This window comes from Zonotrichia albicollis, chromosome 4 (assembly GCF_047830755.1).
Source record: "Zonotrichia albicollis isolate bZonAlb1 chromosome 4, bZonAlb1.hap1, whole genome shotgun sequence".
NCBI classification, from domain to species: Eukaryota; Metazoa; Chordata; class Aves; order Passeriformes; family Passerellidae; genus Zonotrichia; species Zonotrichia albicollis.
This window is the reverse complement of record NC_133822.1, coordinates 48527005-48546400: the sequence shown is the minus strand read 5'-3', so window position 1 is coordinate 48546400 and position 19396 is coordinate 48527005. Positions and strand designations below refer to the sequence as shown.

The following is a 19396-nucleotide window of genomic DNA, read 5'->3' as shown; positions in this document are numbered from 1 at the left end:
GATAGATGGGGAAAGCTGTGATTTAGTGCTGTTGTACTAGAAAATGCCAGCAAGGGAGTTGGGTAAAGCATGTAAAGACAGAGTCCTGAGAGTTCTCTAAGACTAAGGCATCAACCAAGCTGTGGGCCCTGGAGACATATGGTTATTGATATTGAAGTGAGAGATGACTGCCAAGAGAATCTGGAGGAAAATAAAACCATTTTGTCTGTTAGCTATCTGCAATGATAATTTGGATCAGAATTGATGGCTATGGTAGAAATATGGCAATGAGTCATGAGATGCATATGTATTTATTGACACAATTTCCTTCAAAGAAACAGAGGCTTTGATTCAATATGCTAATGATCAAGTTCAAGAGACAGGAGAACTAGAAACTGGCAATCATACTAGTAAAGAGAGCAGACCTCGAGGAGTCACTGTAGATTGTGGCTTGACTAACAGAGTTGAAATCTGAATCTCAATTTTGAGCTTCTCCTAGGAAAGAAACCTTGACAAAGCAGTTTCATTGAAGAGCCAGAACAAGGGGATGCAATGGAACCAATCAAAGGAAGTCCTCAGTGTTCATTGCAAATTTCAGGGAGGTTAGAGATGAAAAGGAAGTGCAAGAAACAGGATTACAGATGGTGTGAAAGTAATGTATGGTTATATTGCAAGGAGTAAGAAATAAAGGGTAGGAAAAGGAAAGGATGAAAAGGAACACATAGGATACCAAGTGAGATTAAACCAATGTGGAAGGTAGCTAAAACCCTTGCACCCCTCAAAGCAATTAATTTATGGTGATGTGTGATGCATTTTTAGTGTGTAGCCTTCTCCCTTGTATTCATGGTGACACTAAGTTGTGTTCTTAAACAAAAGGACCACCAAAGTTAAGGTGTCCATTTTTGCTACACTTTCCAGACCTAGAGATTACTACAAGAACTTGTGATCTGTGTTTTTATTTAATTTTCTCATCTTTATGCATGTTTATATACAGAGAGTCACAACAGGCTTTTCCAACTTTAAAGCAGATCAGTATTTGTCTTGAAATTTGGAAATCTGGTTTTCCAAGGTAAGTAGGGTATGGGTATTAATCTAACTAAATGGGGTTTTAATTCAAAAAGTCAGAAGGGAATTATAATGCCACTTTATGACAGAAATAAAACCTCCCAACCAACCCACTCCAAAACTCAAATTACCTTTGCTCCTTCAGAGAAGCAAATCACTTCCCTGCACACATCTCGTTTGTCTGTTTCAAATAAACACTATTTGGGGATATACTGTTTGCTCAAAATATTTTATGATATTGTTGGAATATAACCAATGTGCTAAAAACCATCTTTGTTATGTTTCAGACATTATGTGAAAGCCAATTTTTAAAAAGTAATACCATACACAATATACTTTTCCAGATAAAGAAGACCAATCAAAATCCATTGACTTTTGCAGAATTCTTTCAGGCTTTATAGATTTGTACACTTTTGAAAGCTGAATATTTGCTAAGATGGATGAGATTGTAATTAAGATCTCCTTTTGTCCCTTGATGTGTTGAATGCCTTATGTGTTAAAAACTACCATATTGAAAGCAGTGTATTTTTCACTAATATTAAAGATCTGGTATATGAGTATTGGGGCAGCTTAGTAGTGCCTGTGGGTGCTGTAACATTGAGATCTTACAGAACCTTCCAGTACCTAAAGGGGGTCTGCAAGATAGCTGGAGAGACTGTTTGCAAGGGAATGGAACAGTAAGACAAGGGGGAACGGCTTCAAGCAGGCAGAGGGTGGGTTTAGAACAGATATTAGAGAGAAATTCTTCGCTGTGTGGGTGGTGAGGCGCTGGGACGAGTTGTAAAGAGGAATTCTGGATGTCCATTCCTGGCAGTGCTCAAGGCCAGGTGGGATGGGGCTTTGAGCAACCTGGTCCAGCGGAAGGTGTCCCTGGCCATGGCAGGGTGGCTGGAACTAGATGACCTTTAAGGTCGCTTCCAACCCAAACTATTCTATGATTCTGTGACTGGACAACAGCGTAAAGAGAAAGAAAATAGTTTGAGAGAGTATGATGTGTGCTTTATATCAACGATACAACATTGCTCAAATTACAATTGCAATCTCAGGGAGCTCTGAAAAAGGGTGAGAGTGGAAAAAAGAAAAAAAAAAAAGAAAAAGAGCAACAATCCCCTTTCCTCTTCGTCGCGCTGTGGAGCGGTCACCGCTGCCCAGGGCCCGCGGCTGCACACTGGGCAACCTCCCGGAGGGCTGCGGCCATGCCAGGGATTCAACAGGAGCGACGGGACCGCGGCCACCGTCGGGAAGAGCGCAGCGCAGCCAGCCCTCGCTCCCTGTCCCGGGCTGCAACCTGTGGCACGGCAGGGCACGGCACGGCCCCAGCCCCAGCCCTCGCTCCCTGTCCGGGCCGCCGTCTGTGGCACAGCAAAGCCACCGCAGCCGCAACCTTTCCCGGGACTGGGCCCCGCGGAGTGCGCATGCGCGGCTCGCAGCAGTGACGCTATTGTTGTGGCGCGGCGGGGAAGCACGTGAGGAGTGCGACGTCACCATAAACACTCGTGGGCAACATGGCGGCGCCGCCGAGCGGCAAGGTAACGGGGGCGGGCGGCGGCGGGGCCGGTCTCTCCCGCCGCGGGACGCGCCGTGTCGGGCGCTGGGTCGCCCCAGCTGGCGGGAGTCGCGGGGAAGGGGGGGGTTGGGCCGCTGAATGGCCGGGCGCCTTTTCCCCTGCCTGCGGGTGTCGCCTCCCGGGGCCGCGTCTCCGGGTGTCGTCCTGGCCCCGGGCGGACCCAGCCGGGCGCTGGCAGCGGCCGCAGACCCTCTGCGCCGGAGGCGGTCGCGGCCTCGGGCGGGACTCGGGCCCTTCCCGCACCTGCCGGCCGGGCAGCGCCCCGCGCCTCCGCGGCAGCTCGGCCCCGGCCCCGGGGTGGCGGGAGGCCGCTCTCCTCAGGGGGGGCAGCCCCGCGGCCGCGCTGGCTCCCCGCCTGCCCGCCGGAGGCTGAGGAACGCCGCTTGTCCCGTCTACGTGTCCGAGCGTCCCGGAGGCGCTCACGGACGGTAGCGGCCTTTCCCCCGGCCTGCGCGCTGGTAGCGTGTGGGAAGCTGCCCCCGGCGTGCGTACAAAGCCTTGTCAGTCCCATAGTTTAGTAGTTTAAAAATTTTGGTGCGCCGCGGATTCTTGCCGAACGTTCCGGAGCGAAACATTATTGCTTGACAGAGACTGAGCTCGCAGGAGGGGGAGGTGCAAGCAACACCCACTGTTTCCCTCCGCCCCCGCCAACACATACGAATTGTGTCCGTATTGGTTTTTTTGTAAAAATAGTTTTATTTCATTACTCTTATGAAAGCGTTGCTTTGCAGCGCGGTGTTCTCGAGCACGTGGATCCTTTATTTAGGATTTAAAATCTCGGTGCGGTGTCCGATTGTAGCAGCCATGGTGAGCGTGTGATAGTGTGCGGTTTCACTTTTCCAGCCCGGGCCAGAAGATGATGGTTTCAGTTCACGCTGATCTCGGCGCAAGAGAACACCCGTAATTAGCCACGTCTGCGCTTCCCCGGGGGTGCTGAGGAGTGCCCTTAGCTATACCACGAAAATTCCGCCCAGGTGTTGAAAGCAGATCCGTTTCAACCAGAATTGTTGGAGCAGGCAATTTATGCAGCTCGAGTTTTTGCAATTCTATTTTTATGTTCTTTACTGCTGTTAGGTGTGTAAATATAAAGATAGTCATAGTGTTCTCCCAGCTGTTTCTAGCTATGCACATCCACTTTTTATGTATACAGAAAAGTTCCTTTTTTAGTTTTACCCATTTTAATATCAATACAGAAATTTATTGGATGAAGGGAAATATTTTAATTTTTTTGGTAAATATTTGAATATTTTAATTTTTCAGGTTGTTTTTGGTTTTCCACTTAGGCTTTTATCAGGATCTTCTTTAGGATGTCGGTTGTGAAAGCAGCTGTATTGTGATGGATTATATGAGATGCTAGAATGATTGTGGATTAGTTGTTTATAAATTTGCTGTGTATTCATTGTTTCTTTCCAAGAGCCATGTCTGCCTGAGATTAAATCTCCAAGATGTTGCAAAACTGTTTTAGTTATGCCACGTCCACAGTCCTAATGCAATTTGTTAATGCAACCTCTAATTCAGTTGCATTCTTTGCCGTGTCTCTTTTAACACAGAGGAAAAATGACAGTTGTGTTTTCTCAAATTTCATGAAGTGGCTGGGCTGTTTTGAGGTTTCACTGCTCTCAGGAGCAGTTCCATCCTTCTCTGTATTTCCCCACCTGTGTGTTGCACTGTTGCTTTCTTGGATACTGTACTCATTTGATGTGTCAGTAATTAGATCTAGCAAGCTGAAATAATACATTGCAACTGTGCTTACTTTTGTCTGGGTTAGTTTTCTGTTGGGAGCACATTGGACCACAAATTGTTCCTTTGAGTGGCTGCAGGATTTTGGGAGGGCTTACAAACTAATGAAATTTCACTCCAGGTAGAATAAATGCAGTGTAGGTTGGTACAGACCCAGCATTCTCACTTCAGGCCTTTTGCACTTCTGTGTCTGCACAAGCTGTGGGTGTCATGAGTTAACTGCAGTGTTCCTTCTGGCTCTGCACTATGTTATTTCCCAGACCTTATTAATATCAGTAGATTCAGAATCCTGCTATTTCATGTAGTCTCTGGTTTCTGCTCCATACAATAATGGGATATGAATTATAAATGTGGTTATCTCATGTACTACTTTACTTGGACTTTTGTCCTGTGATTTTTTTTTTTTTTTCTTGCTGGAACTTCTCACGAGGTTCTTATCAGCGTTTTTCTCTATATGGATAGTTAACTCTGTTCAGGAAAAGTTACTGCTGTTGAATTCTGGAGTCATGACTCATTCTTTATAAATGACTGTCTGCCCTAGAACAGTGTGAACTTCAGTTTTTTTGCGCTTTCTTAGAGTTGCCATTTTTTTTCTGGAAGTAACTTGGTAATAAGGTCATTTGTTTTCAGAGCTTTTGGCTTTATGCAAACAGGTACATTTATATATTATACTTTATGAAAACAGGTACATTTTCTCTCTTTTTGTTGCTTAGCAAATGGCAGTTTATTGTATTCAGAGAACCTACTCTGGATTCACCCTTATAACAGAAAACCATGTCAGAAAATGAGCTAAAAAGTTGTGTATGGGGAGAAGCACAAGCTTCAATTTCAGTCTGTCAGTATACAGATGACTATTGCAGCTGATCTAAAGACAGTAATGATACTTTTATCATGTTCTTGGAGTTCAGAGTATCTTCAGCACATGGGCTATTAAATCTTTCTCAGGTTACCAATTGACACATGGGCTGTCAGATAAGTTATTTTTCACTTGCTTGTGCTCCTGCTCTTGGAGTTAAAGTTTCAGAGTGTTAACTGGCCAAACATCTGAGCTTTATCTCTAAGCTCAGATGTCTGGCCAGTTCAGCAAACTAGAAGTGTCCAAGAAGCACTGCAGCTATTGCTAAATAGTCGTGTTAGTGTTGTATGTTTGGGGAGGGAATTTGTGTTTGCAGTGGAAGGTGGTTTTGTTTTTTTTTTAATTTGGTATGTTCAAATTAACTTTGCATCCTACAGGTATTTTGTTGACATAGACACAGTGAGTTATTTTAGGTGTATATCTATTCTGTGGGATAGGCAGTGTGTTGCTCCACCTTCTACTAATTAAATGTGAATGCACAAAACTCCTGTACTGTGCATTGTTGTGCCACTTTATTAAACATTTGATTTAAACATTTGTTATATCTTTTTCAGCCTTTATAATTTACTATTAATACAATCATAATTCCTTTTTATTATACTGTACTTTGTGGGTTTTCTTTGTGAACAGAAGACTATCTCTCTTGAATTTATTTAAGGCCTTATTATGCTTGAATGTATAGGAGTGCAGTGATATTTCTGAAATTTCTATATTTTCTTTCTTTTTTCTATTCATTAAGGATTTCTCTTTGCAGAAGTGCTTACAATGGAACCAGTGGGTTACTACCTGATGCTCTTGCTCTCAGTACCCTGAACAGACTTATATTTTCACTGATACCCTGCTGTTGTTGCATGAGTAGCAGAAATACTTGTGGTTCAAGAAATCTTCAGAGCACAAGGCAGAGCTTGAAGTATGTAGTGTGGTCAAGTAGGAAACTTTTCTTATGTAGTTCCTGGTGTCGAGGCTTTCTCATATTTGTCTCAACATGAGCAACATTTGTGGGGTTCTGTCCCTCTCCACCCCTTCCCTACCTAGAAATTGGGCATCTTTAAGACTAGGAGGTGTGAAATTTTACTTTCTTGGAAAAAAAGTTGAGCCACAGGCTCAGCAAACAAAAGGCATACAAGGTTCAACAAGGCCAAATGTGGGGCAGTCCCAGGCACAAGTACAGTCTGGGTGGAGAATGGATTGAGATGAGCTCAGGGGAGAAAAACGTGAGGTTGTTTGCGGGTGAAGAGCTCAGTATCACTCAAATGTCCACCTGCAGCTCAGCCAACTGTGTTTTGGGCCATATCAAAGGCAGTGTGGTCAGCAGATCATGGGAGAGGATTTTCCCCCTCTCCTGTGCTCTCATAGGACACCACGTGGACGCTGTGTCCATCTCTGGAGTCCCCACCATAGGCATGGATCCAGTGTAATAAAGAGGGCTATGAAGATGGTCAGAGAGCTGGAGCACCTCTCCTATGAAGGAAGGCTGAGAGAGTTGGGGGTTTTTCAGTCTGGAGAAGAGGAGGCTCCAGGGACACCCTGGAGCACCCTCCAGTACATAAAGGAGGCTTACAAGAGAGCTGTAGAGGGATTTTTTCCGGAGGAATGTAGTGGTAGGATGAGGGGTCATAGCCTTCAGCTGAAGGGGGAGCATAGGTTTACATGGGGTATCAGGAAGAAGTTCTTTGCTCTGAGTGTGGTGGGACCCTGAAGCAGATTGCCCAGAGAGGTTGCCTGCTCCCTATCTCTGGAGGTGTTCAAGGCCAGGCTGGATGGGGCTGAGAGTAACCTGGTCTAGTGGAATGTTGCCTGCCCATTGTGGGGGGCTTGCAGCTAGGTGATCTTTAGGGTCCCTTCCAACCCAAACCATTCTGTGATTTGCATTTTGTTACAAGCTGAATGCCAGATATTGTAGCATATCTTCTGTGGAGCAGAAGAGTATGTTGATCAAGTTGGTATGTTGATAATGTTGGCTTGATGCTTTGTGGGACACTCAAATGTGTTGGTACCTAGTCCTTGGAAACAGACTCAAGATGTAGTAGGTACATCATTGTGCCCAGTGACGCCTTTGCAGTGGATATGTGAGTAAGCTTTGGGCAAACATCAGCTATTCCAAAGAGGAGGATGGAAATTCAAACAGTATAATACAGACTTTTATATTGAATTATATTTCTTTTTACTTAATGCATAGTTCTAAACTAAGATGCTTTCTTTTGTGGGTGTGAGGTCACTTAGGCCAACTATTCTCTGAATTGAATTACTTTTATTGGCCTGTAATTGTTTCCTTACAGTGTAACATTTTTTGTTCTGTTTCCTTTCCATCAGAATCTGAAAATAAGGTGCTGCACTGCTGCTGTATCTGTTGTTGATGTTTGTGGACAGAGCCATTTTTCCTTAATTTGAAGTTTGCAGAACATTCAGACTTTTCTGCTCAGTCACTTTCTGTGAGCATTCCCATTTGCTGTTTCAGCTGTTGAACCCTTGGTGAGGTCCTCTACCTGATTCCCTAACATGAGGCAAAAAATGAAGTAACTGCTATTGAAAAGTTGTTAATACCAGTATTTACACATGCCATAATTAGTTAATTACTCCAGAGCAGTGGCTCATTGACTATGTAAGAGCTTCAGACTCTGTCTGTTATGAGATGCTGGATGGCATTTTGGCAGAGCAGTGCTGGCCTTGAGCTGTACTCGGTGGCAGAAAGGGGAGTGAGTGGAACACACTGCAGGAACACAGGGTGAGAATATGAAGTGTCTGAAACATGGGACAAACTAGCTGGGAGAGTTGCAGCTTCTGCTTTCTGTCAACTGTTCTGTGTTTGACAGGTTGTTGGTATGTTACAGACCTAGGAACAGGAGATACAACAATCAGTACACGTGGTGACAGCCAATACTTAGGTGCTCAGCACAGGCAGGGTGGAAAATACATGGGTGAGGATGGCAGGACCATCCTGTTCTGTGGCAGCCCCAGATCTTAGCTCTCCTTTTATTTGTTGTCTGTACTTCATTGTGTTAGGGTGCAATGTTGTCATCTTTCACTAGCGGGTAGCACAGGGCTGTAAATTGCTATCAAATGGCAAGCATTAAATCAAGGCTTTGCTTGTATTCTCTCATATATTGTTGGTGGTGCTGTAGCATCCCAAGGCCTGCTCATACATGTCTTTGGCAATAAAAATGCTACAGACATTGCCTGTTTGCTGCTCAGTGTAATCAGAACAATAGAAATATGGAGATATGCATTGTCCATGCTGTGTCCTTATGTTATTAAGAATGATACCATTTATTTCTCAGAAAATGTTACTGGGGCAATGGTGGGGCTTCAGAAACCTATTTTTTGCTGTACACAAACTATAAATACTTGAAGAGTTTTCCAGAACCTTCACTAGCATATGCCATGACATGTAAACTGAGCCTACATCCTGGTGCTTCCATCTGTTTTTTTTAATAGTAGGTGAGTAGGCAGCTATTGCTTTGTGCAGCTTTCCTGAATTTTCTGCTGTGGTTCCCTGCTTCTATAGACCCTCACTCAGGATACGAGTTGGAATAGCTGTTGTCTCTGTGTGGTCCAGTGCTTTCAATGAGTGATCAGATGAATTGTGAATTTGCCTTTAACCTCTGTAGCACCCATGGAAAAAAAGAAACAGGTCAAAGTGGCTCACTAGCATTTGGAAACTTGCATCAGCTTTCAGCTTTTGGTGGGATTCTGAAACAGACAGGCAATGGTCTAGTTTTCATTCAGTAGAACTGGACAAATAAATATGCTGTGAATTGTGCTTGTACGCTGCCAGCACGGACTGCTTGATAAGCAGGAAAGACTTTATGCTCATAAGCTTCTCAGCTACATCTTATTTCAAACTTGAAACTAGGATTATTAAAAAGTGATACTTAAATCATACTAACTTTTTTTCTACTGTCTCCATGATTTTCTTAGAGAAAAAAGTTGCCAGCTGAATGCTTTTACAGTCTTAAGTTGCCTTAAGTAATGCTTATGATTTGAAGTATTCTGGAAACTTAAGGATACCAAGGATGGATAAATCTGGTCTGCACAGAACTAGCTTTAAGCTAGTAAAATGTCTGAAAATCTTTCAGTAATTCCAATGTATAGCCACAAGATATAATTAAAATTTATTTGAAATCAAGTTATTTTCAAAGTTGTTCAGCTTCTGTCACATTACATCTTCATTTGCTTTGGTTGCATTGGTGTGTGCTTTTGATAAACGCTCTTCTTTTTTTTTAATTTGTGTTTTTGTTGTGGAACCAACAGAGTCTGGCTTTCATGTAGGTAATAGCATCTAAACCTGTGACACATGCTTCTCTGTGGGCAGTTCAGTAGATGTTTGCAAACAGGTACAGAAGAAAACAGAACAATCACTGTTTAAAGCTGTAGTGAGGTCTGTCATTGCTGGACAGCTGTTTTGGCCTCGAGCATCTGAGCAACACAAGCGGCTTTTCTTCCCTGAGGTTCTGTTCCAGGGACCAGTGGATGGACTGCAGAACACAGAATTCTTATTAGCTGCATGGGTGGAAGGGCTCTAATACTGGGGAATCCTAGGGACATGTCAACTTATCTAGTGACCTGTGGTATGCACTTATTAACATCAACTTGTCTTTTTTTTATGATGGGCTTAGTGATTTTGTGTAGATTTAGGGGAAGAGTGATGGCTCTAATCATATGAAAACAAACCAAAAGATTGAGCTTGTCTCCACCTTCTTCTTACCTCTGTAAAGGAGCCCATGTGAAATATGGAGGAGCCTATATGTAAAATAATAAATAGTGCAAAACCAAGGTGAGCCAGCAGTGTGTTTTCCTGTCTTGTAATACAAAAAGCATAATGGACTAACTGAGCAGATAATATTCTTTAAAACTCTTGAATTCTTTCACACAGTGGGTAATGAGGCCTTCCTAGTTCACTGAAGGCTAAAGATTATCAAGATTTCAAGGAGTTTAGGTTGCTTTGCTGTGCCGAGGGCATTGACAGGTAGTACAGAAGCAGATTTGGGTTGGGTTTCGAGGGGTTATAGTTACTTCAACAGCTAATGAGGGGCATCGGTCTCATTATCTTGCCCTGCCTGTATATAGTTCCTTCTCCTCTCTCCATATGTAGCAGGATCTCACTATGCAGTTGTTGCATGCAGACCTTACACAAGTCCCTGGCATTTTACTGATGCTTCAGGTGATCCTCTAATGTCTGCTGCCTTTTTGCATGTTCTGCAGTAACCTACTGCTTAGGCAAGAGTCAGTGTGTGAAGCCATGATTTAGTTTTGAAATCTATTTTCCTGAATGCTTAAGAGGTCCAAGTGTGCTGACTCACCAGGCGTTTCCCTGAGCGTTGGGCTGCAGAGGCCCTGAGCAAAAACCTTTGTAGGCCACATGGTGTGAGAGATTGAGCTACTAAGTGTAGTAGTGGTTGTGTACTACTACAACCACAACTAGTGGTTGTAGTGATGGATGGGGTTTTATTCAAATCTAACTATTGGTATACTGTCTTTTGGTTTGATACTTTCCTTAGTACTAATTACTTGTACATGTAATTTAACATTACTTTTCTTCTTTAAATTGATTTTGAATAGCTTGTCAGTGTTGCAGTACCAGAAAAGAAAAATCTGTAACAAACTGTGTTTCACTGTAAAGTACTGTAAGAATACTTAATAGCATTTTTGAATTTTCAGCTTGCTAAGAACACTGTGTGAAATATAGCCACTCAATGTAGCTAATTTTCAGGTGCTACCACTATAGAATTACATTCTCAAACTCAGTTGTTCAAATGCATTTATGGAGTTACCTTACAAAGTACTGCTGAATAGAGTGGCTCAGTATTTTGAAGAATTCAATATGGTAACTCCCAAAATGTTTTGCAGAGGGATTAACTGTGAAAAAATGTCTAGATACTCTTTTATACAATAATGTTATCTCTTTCTTCAAATTAGTTACAGTTCTAGTTAGCAGTTGGAAAAAGTCAGTAAGTACATCATGCTTGTGATTGGAAAAGAAGAATCTCAGCAGCTTGGCCTTCTGGCCTTTCAAACTTGTAGAAGATTTTCTCTTAAATAACAGTATGAGGGGAATAAGGTGCTTTGTGACCAGTGCTCTGTTTTACAGACACTCTCTGAAGTTCTGAGCGTGTGCTTTGGGTTTTTTGGTGGAGCATGGCACAGGGAGCTGGAGCTGTTACAAAGAGCAGTGTAAGATTTTTCAGTTGCATGACAACTGTAGCATTAGAAAGACCTTTTCTTTTTCCATGAAAGGAAGTGTTTGTCCTTCTGAGAGATTAATGGACAGAAGAATAATAAAACCAGTTATTAGGTGGCGTACCTTCTAGACTGAGAAGGTATACTTTATGATGCATTTTTGGCAGAAGTGCACTTCTACCAGTATAACTCTGATACAAATAGATTTTATTTTTTTTTTCCTGGAGCAGCTGTCCAAGGGGTTGATGACTGATTCACATTTCTGACTAGTTTTCATGATAGATCAGATCTAAATAGAGAGAAGGTAAAATTTAAATGAACATCAATGTTGCCTTGTTTGAACAGAATTGAATTTGAAAACAGATAATTGTACCAGTGATGATCTGCATTTTGTTTTATTCTTTGCAGAATTCTGGTTATTTCTTTTGTATCATGTTGGACAGTAATTAGGGTGGGGTTTTTTGATAGAAAAGAGAAAAAAACCTGTAATGGAGAACAGGAAAGAAGACTTCCAATATTTGAAAGGCAATGATGTTAATGTCCTTCAAGCAGGAGATGTGCTAAGTGACCTTCAGAGATTTCTTCAAGTGATATTTCTGCTTAACTAGAGCACTTCTGAAATTTCTTGCTTGTGTTAACGGTAGAAAAATTGCAGCAAAACTAAAACAGAAAGGATGAATTACGTAAATGTTATGGCTCTTTTTAAGCCATGTTTTCTCATCTAGCTAGTTAAGCTTGCACACCTAACCTTTAGAAACAGACAGGCAAAACGAACCTTTTAGTTTACTGGCCTGACTACAAGTGTCATGATTTTAGAAAGCGGATAAATGAGAAAAATAGCTCCTGTTATTTTAGAACCAAAGAAATGCATTATCTGTCTCTGAATAGTTAAAAATTTCTAAGCTTTGCCTTTAAAAATATGTTTCTTAAGGCAGTGTTTGCAGTTTGGTGTGAAAATGAAAATGGTTCTCAAACAATTACTGTTACTGTTTGATTTATTTCACTTTCACAGAATTGAAGGGACTTTTCACTCTTAGACCTGTGTAAAATAGGACCCATTTACAGTCATTATAGAGCTTTTAAGAGTCTGTGTATGTAGCTTTCAAAAGCCTGCTAAATTTTGACAGCCAAGGGTTCTTTGATTTTCTTTTAATTTTGTTTTTTCTGAGAGCATGATCAGAATACTGTGAAGGGTTTTGCAAATGCTTGAATGCAAAAGTTATGTGGGCCATGTGCACTCCTACAACCCCTTCTTATCCAACTGTTACATACTCTACCTTTCAGATAGAATCTTTGCCACTGGCCCTGAATTTAATTTTAGGGTATAATTTTTTATTTCTCTCGAGTTCATCTTTTTACAGTATTTTGGTCCATTTTAAATTTAAATTAGTTTTATAATCTCAACATGCTTAATGGCAGGTGGCAGAAAGGCAGGCTATATAAGAAAGCCTTTTAATGTTTTAAAAGCTGTATAGGACTTTCACTGAACCTGTACCTGCTGATTTAAAAATAATTAGTATTGAATGCATTTTCTTGTGGTGTTTTAACAAAGTAGTACTAGTCAGTATGTTGCTTAGAGAATAAGTTTGATCAGTTCCATATCCTATTGTTTCTTGATTTAGGTAAGTGAAAGACTGGGATCTTGGACTCTTTGTAACAAAATCCCTAACAAGATAGAAGTGTTTATTTCAACTTCTGTCCGTGAATCAAAATGATAATGAGTACCATAGGGGGATAAACAATTTAAAAGATTTTAAAACATTGTTTTTTAAATTTCATTACTCATTTTGTTATAGGTTGTATATGAGCAAGAAGGAGTTTTTATTCACTCCTCCTGTGGAAAAAATGATGACCAGGACAACTTAATAGCAGGAATACTGCGTGTCATAGAAAAGGTATGTACATAGTACACTTATTGAACTTTTGTGTTTGTTGGCAAAACACATAACAATTTTGGCAAATCTTAAATGCCTTTTTAAAGTGTAGGATTTTGTACATGAACAAACATCACATTGTGTTTGACATTGGCATCATCTATATGTATATGTAAGTTTTAACGTAGACACATGGTGACTATATATGGCAATACATACTTTGCTGTGTAGTGTTGAATTTTTTGTGATTTGTATTATAGGAAAATGAAGTGGTAGTAGACTGGAGACCACTGGATGAGACTTTGGATACTTCTAATATCCTCTGTGCTGGAAAGGTTTGTTTGTTAATTATCAGTGTTCTTCATTATGTTTCTCTAGGGATTTTATTTTGTGTTAACTAATGTATAGGTGATTTCATAACTGGAAGCAAAGCTTATTTATTATTGGTAGTAATAGCTATATGTAGGAGTCTTATTTGCAGATTGCAGGCCAGTTCAGGTTATTAGAATACATGTGTAGGCTGACTGTGTTTAGTTTTTCCTTGGTTCACAAATAAAATAGTAGAGGACTAACTATGAATAGTAAAGACCAAATGAGTGTAAATATATCACGGTCACCAGTCCCTCTGCATCTACTGTGTTGTAGTTTGGTGATTCACTCTTCATAGTTAGACAGAAAAGTGAGAGGTGCTGTTCTAATGCAAAATAAAAATAGAAGTCTGTGGGGGTTCCAAGATGCAGTGATATGTGGTGTTTAATCAGTATTAGGACTATGTGACTAAAAAAGATTCAAGTTTTACACTTAAATGAATAATTTGTTATGCTCATAAAGTCTGTGAGAGAGGCAAAGATATTTTAGGATGTTGGAATTTACTAAGTAAAAACCACATAGTCTTAGTCATAAGTCCAAATTTCCTGTGTTGAACTGTATTATGTTTCTGAGGATTTCAATACATTTTCTTTTAATCTACAAAATAGAGATGATGATTCTTCAGGTTGAATCTGAGAAACCAGGTCAATTTTCATGTCTTGTGTTTTTTGATAGTTGCTTTTGTTGTTTTATCTCAGGATTCCAGTTCTGTTGTGGAGTGGACTCAAACTCCGAAAGAAAAATGTTCCCGAGGAGCTGATCGTCCGAGTAGTTATGAAGCAGAATGGGACATGGTCACCACAGTCTCTTTTAAGAAAAAACCTCATTCAAATGGAGGTACTTGAAAGCAATGTGGAGGGTTTTTTGTGTGTACAGTGTTTTGGTTTTCTTCCATGATGGTAACTTGTAACTAAAGAATTGCCTTTAAGAATAGCTTTTTTGAAAGGCTGGGATTTATTTGTGGTAAAAGATGAATCTCTGGGTGTGGAAAAAAATTCACAAGTGGAATAGCTGTCATCTGCCTCTGTTTTTTTCCTTAATTTGGTAGAGAATTGTATTGAAAAAGAACATTAAATCTAACTTCTTGCTTCATCGTTAGATGTAGTAGCAGTTTTATCTGCACTTGCATTCTTTAAAACAAGTGGAATTCAAACTAGGTGTCATGATAGAAATGAAAATGGAAAAATAAGTGGTTTGCTACTCAAATGCCTTTCCATACTGCAGCAGCAGGGGGAGATGGAATGTGCAGTTATGACATACATGAGTCTTTAATATGGTCTTTTTTATGTGGGCAAAATAATTCTATAGCTACAACATTTTTGTTATAGTGTCTCAGTAGAGATGTTGAAAAACAAATTGTGATGAGAGAACAGTGATTCTTGAGTAATCTTTTTTTCTCTGATTCTCACATAGTGTTTCTTCTTTAACAATACTTGTTTTCCATGTAGTATTTCACATCCTGTAACTGGGCATTATTGTGCTTGTTTTACCATCTTTATAATGGTTTTAAATGTCATATCTGTCATCTACAGGGTTTTATGTCAGGTTATGAATGCTTTTGAGTAAAACACAGTCCTTGGCTTTTATATATACACACACATACACACACAGAGCATCTCTGTTGGGTAATTATGGTTTACGATATCACTAGTTTGTATTGAATTTTCATCTCCAGTCAGCAGGGCATGCCTTCATCCATAGCGACTGTCACTGAGGACTATGATTATGCTCTTTGCCACTTCTTGCTTATTTCCAATTGCTGTAATTTGATGGGAGCAGGCCAGGAGGTATCCCAAATTCCTTCTGGACATGCTGGCAATTTTGTGTCCTCTGGTAAAGTACACATTAATCCCTTCTCCTTGAATATATGGAGTTTTGCACAGCATGTATGCAAGCTTGCACACTACTGGAGGAAAGGGTGAGGGGGAGATTTCCAAATCCTTTGCCCTCACTTCGGCAGCAGCCTTACACGACATGTGGCTAGTAAACTGTGGGTAACATAGAGGTTACAGGATTGTAGCACCTGGTGGAGGTGCAGGTTGGGTTTAGCTTACTGCTGGAATTTGATACAGCAGATGTACATTTAACTGCTTGATCACTTCTGTTGTAGGATCACAGATCAACTTGAGTTGCCGGTAACCCTCAGGGATCAATAAAGTCCAGCTCTTGGCCCTGCACAGGCCAACCTCAAGAATCCTACCATGTACCTGAGAGTATTGTCAAAAATGCTTTTTGAACTCTTGTTAAGTTTAATGCTTAAACTTAAACATTAAACTTCCCTGGGAGCCTGTTCTGGTGCCCAACCATCCTCTGGGTGAAAAACCTTTTTCTATAAACTGTAGGTACAGTTTTAGGGGAGTAGCCTGATGGACTTGTTGATTGTTTTACAAGTCCGTAGAAGACAAGGAGGCTCAAAGGAAAATGCAGAAATAGTAGTTACAGTGTGTATTTTATTATTAGAACCAATGCTGGTGTTTATGTTTTGAGTTTGTTTTTGACAGATATGATGTATTTATAGTTGCTAACACTGAAAGTCAAACTGAAACAATGTGCTAATTTTGTTTTTAAGATGCTACAACTCATGCAAACAGAGAAAGCAAGTGGTCGTTCCTGTTCAGTTTGACAGATCTGAAATCAATCAAACAAAACAAAGAAGGCATGGGATGGTCTTATTTGGTGTTCTGTCTGAAGGATGATGTGAAACTTCCAGCTCTTCACTTTCATCATGGAGATAGCAAATCATTGATTAAATGTCTTGAAAAGCATGTTGCACTGAATGAGTAAGTATCAGACAACTCTTAGTTCTGTAAAATACAGATTATTGGTTTACTTAAACCACGTAATGAATTTCAGAGTAATACTTCCTGATTGTTATTCCATTCCTTTTTTTATTAGTAGAAATAGTTTTCAAGGTGACTGAAACTGTGGTTTCACATATGCATTTGGGATGTAAGCTGAAGTTTAAAAATTATTGAATTGATTTATGAAGTATTTTAGAATCTGAAGTGTTATTAGCTCCAAATGCCTCAGTTGCTCCCTCTAGTGGATGCAGAAGCTGGTTACGAACATGCAGTGTAAAATCCTTCATGAGCTGCTCCTATAAAATGGGATAATTTGTGTTACAATTTGAGATGCTCTCCTTTGTGCAAAATATGCATGAGTATTTATGTGAGTGTGCAAGGTAACTTAGAGTACTGTCAACTAAATCAATTAGTATATAAATGTTTTCCCCCACAGTTCTGTTCCCTTGTAATTTCTGGCCTGATCAGTGTTTCACTTTTCACTCTTGATCTTTACCACACAAATTCACTCTCTGAGTGTAAATATAGTTAAGATCCCATCATTCTGTTAAATAATTTGGTGTTGTTGTGTAGTTATATTGTGCTACCTCCCAAGGTTTTTACTAGGATAGCCTTTTTGGTCAGCATGCATGAGTGTAGAATAAAATAAAATTTTCTGCGCTCACTGTGTAGGCATAAATATAGTTGAAGAAACCAACAGGTAAATAAGGTTAGATAGAATATGAAGAAAAAAATGTGATATAACATGATACCTATAATAGCTGTAATATTAGTGTAGCATGTAGTCTGTTTTCAAAAGTGTTTTGCTGTTGTCACTTGCAGCATAATAGTGTGATGACAGATTTGAAGGTGGATAGTGAAATGGCTGTAGGGATTCTTACAGAGGGCTCTTCTTACATTAGTAGCATCACTGGGGCCAGAGATGCCTTCAACAACTAGAGCAGGCTGATGCTGAATAATGCTAAGGAAAATTTTACTGGAGAGCAAGTCAGTCAGACGTGAGTGGTTGTATATTTATGGAATTGATTTGTGAAAGGCTTTGACAGTTTCAAGGCATGGTGTTGGGGTTTGTGATAATCAGAAATTTTCAGCTGCTTGGAGAAGGTAGCATGGTCAGTGTGTCTAGTTGGTGGAATGCCACTGGCTGTAGCATTTATGTGAGCTTTGTAAGGGGAAAAGTCAGGAAGAGCAAAGGAGGGGCTAGTAGGGGGACAAGATGAACTTGTAAATAGGAATATTCTCTGTAAATAGGAATATTCTCTGTACAACTGTAGGTTATAAAATCCTGAATCAAAACTTCATCTTAAATCCTGAGGGTTTTTTTTCTCTAGGGTCCCTTCCTTAAACATCCTCATTTAGTTTCATAATTTCCCAGCCTCTGCAGGAATAGGGAAGCATTGTTGTCCTGCCATCCCCCTCTCTTCCTTTTTCCCCAAGGAAACTGTTCCTTTTTGAGCATACTGTGTTTAGTTATTTGTGGATACCTTCTGACTAGCTGCTGGTAAACTGGAGCAGGTTTTAGGAGCAACTGATGTAGCAAACTCTGGAAAAAGACTGTGTTCTGTGGTGAGTTACAGAAAGCTTTATATCAGATCTATGTAATCTGTTACCTGTGGACTGCAGCAACATATTTGAAAGTTTCTAACTGATTTCTAGGATAAAACAGCAAAACTTGAGGTGATGTTCAAGCTTGGAGGGTGAGCTGTGCTGCTGTATTGTATTGCCGCCTTGAGCAGTTTGTAAGCATTAACGAATGCAAGAGCAGATACTTCAGGAACTTTAAAGTAAAAAGCAATGATAGCTACAGAAATTCAGTTTGGATGGCCTTAAGCATTGACCTGAGCAGGAATTTCGAGTTTTACTTTTCTTATTCAGTTAAGGTGTCTTCTGTCACCAAATTCTCTTCTGTTGCTTGGTCATGAATTATGACCATTATTTTTTTCTAAGGAAAGAGAAAAGAACAAATAGGCCGTCCAAGTTATGGAAATGACAGAGTCAATCTGTATGTTTCTGTTGTTTCCTAATGGTTATTCATTCTTTGGTACATAATGTATCTCAGCTCACAACCTCATTTAGTAAAAGATGTTTACTCAGCTGTCTGGATGCCACAAGCAAATATTTGTCAGTGTAATTACTTGTTATCACAACTTGTATTTCATAAACATGGAATATTGATATTAAGGCAGAAATTTTAGCTTATGTATATATTATCTTTATATTATTGGCATTTTTTATGTTCCTATTACCTCAAAAGATTTTGTTCTTCTCTAACACCATTCTTTATAATGCCACGTCATTGCTGAAATCAGCATGAAGCAGCTAAATTTATACAAAATAGTTGTAATTTGTTGTCCTTAGGATTAGGTGCCTTCTAGTTTAATTGCACTAGTCTAATATTGAGAAAATATCATGTGCACGGATGACACTTTCTAAGTCACAGGACTATAAGGAAGTTTCAGAAAATGTGTAGCTCACAAATTTTTGAACATTACCTAATGTGTTGATACACATCAGGTAATGTTCAAAAATTACATATCAGTTCCCCTGACTGTCCAGAAAGTGTGTTTAATTAAAAGGGAGGTGTGGTACAAAGTTTTAATTCTTTTAGTTAAGAGAAACATAATATATGACTCAGCCTTTGCCCCTGTGCTGCTCTTTAGAAAAAGCCAGTTGAGCTTCATTAACTGTTGGTACCTCAGAACTATGACTGTGATGTCTGGCTGTCTCAAAAGAAGATCTCTTGTTGCATTTCATATCCGTCAGTGTTTACAGTGTCCTGTCCTGTTGGAATGGGAAAGAGATAAGGCTTATTAAAGTTCTTATCTTTGACTTTAATAACATGGCAGATGATGCAGGTGCTAATAAAAAGAAAAGTAATTTTTCTTTCAAAAACTAGAAATAGTGGATTTAAACTTCGTGAGAGAGCAATAGAGAGGTATTTTATAAATGTAAATCTGTGCAATGGATT

The 19396-nt window shown here is 40.0% G+C and overlaps 1 protein-coding gene across 1 annotated transcript in view; it reads left to right on the top strand.

Annotated features, from left to right (window-relative positions):
- The first annotated feature begins 2444 nt into the window (after window positions 1–2444).
- TBC1D15 (TBC1 domain family member 15) overlaps window positions 2445–19396 on the top strand; it is a 35236-nt gene continuing 18284 nt past the window's right edge. The window contains exons 1-5 of the mRNA XM_005480605.4: window positions 2445–2573; window positions 13181–13279; window positions 13519–13593; window positions 14326–14464; window positions 16197–16407. Of these exons, the coding sequence (XP_005480662.1) occupies window positions 2550–2573; window positions 13181–13279; window positions 13519–13593; window positions 14326–14464; window positions 16197–16407 (548 nt within the window). The 5' untranslated portion in view covers window positions 2445–2549. The remainder of the gene's footprint in view (window positions 2574–13180; window positions 13280–13518; window positions 13594–14325; window positions 14465–16196; window positions 16408–19396) is intronic.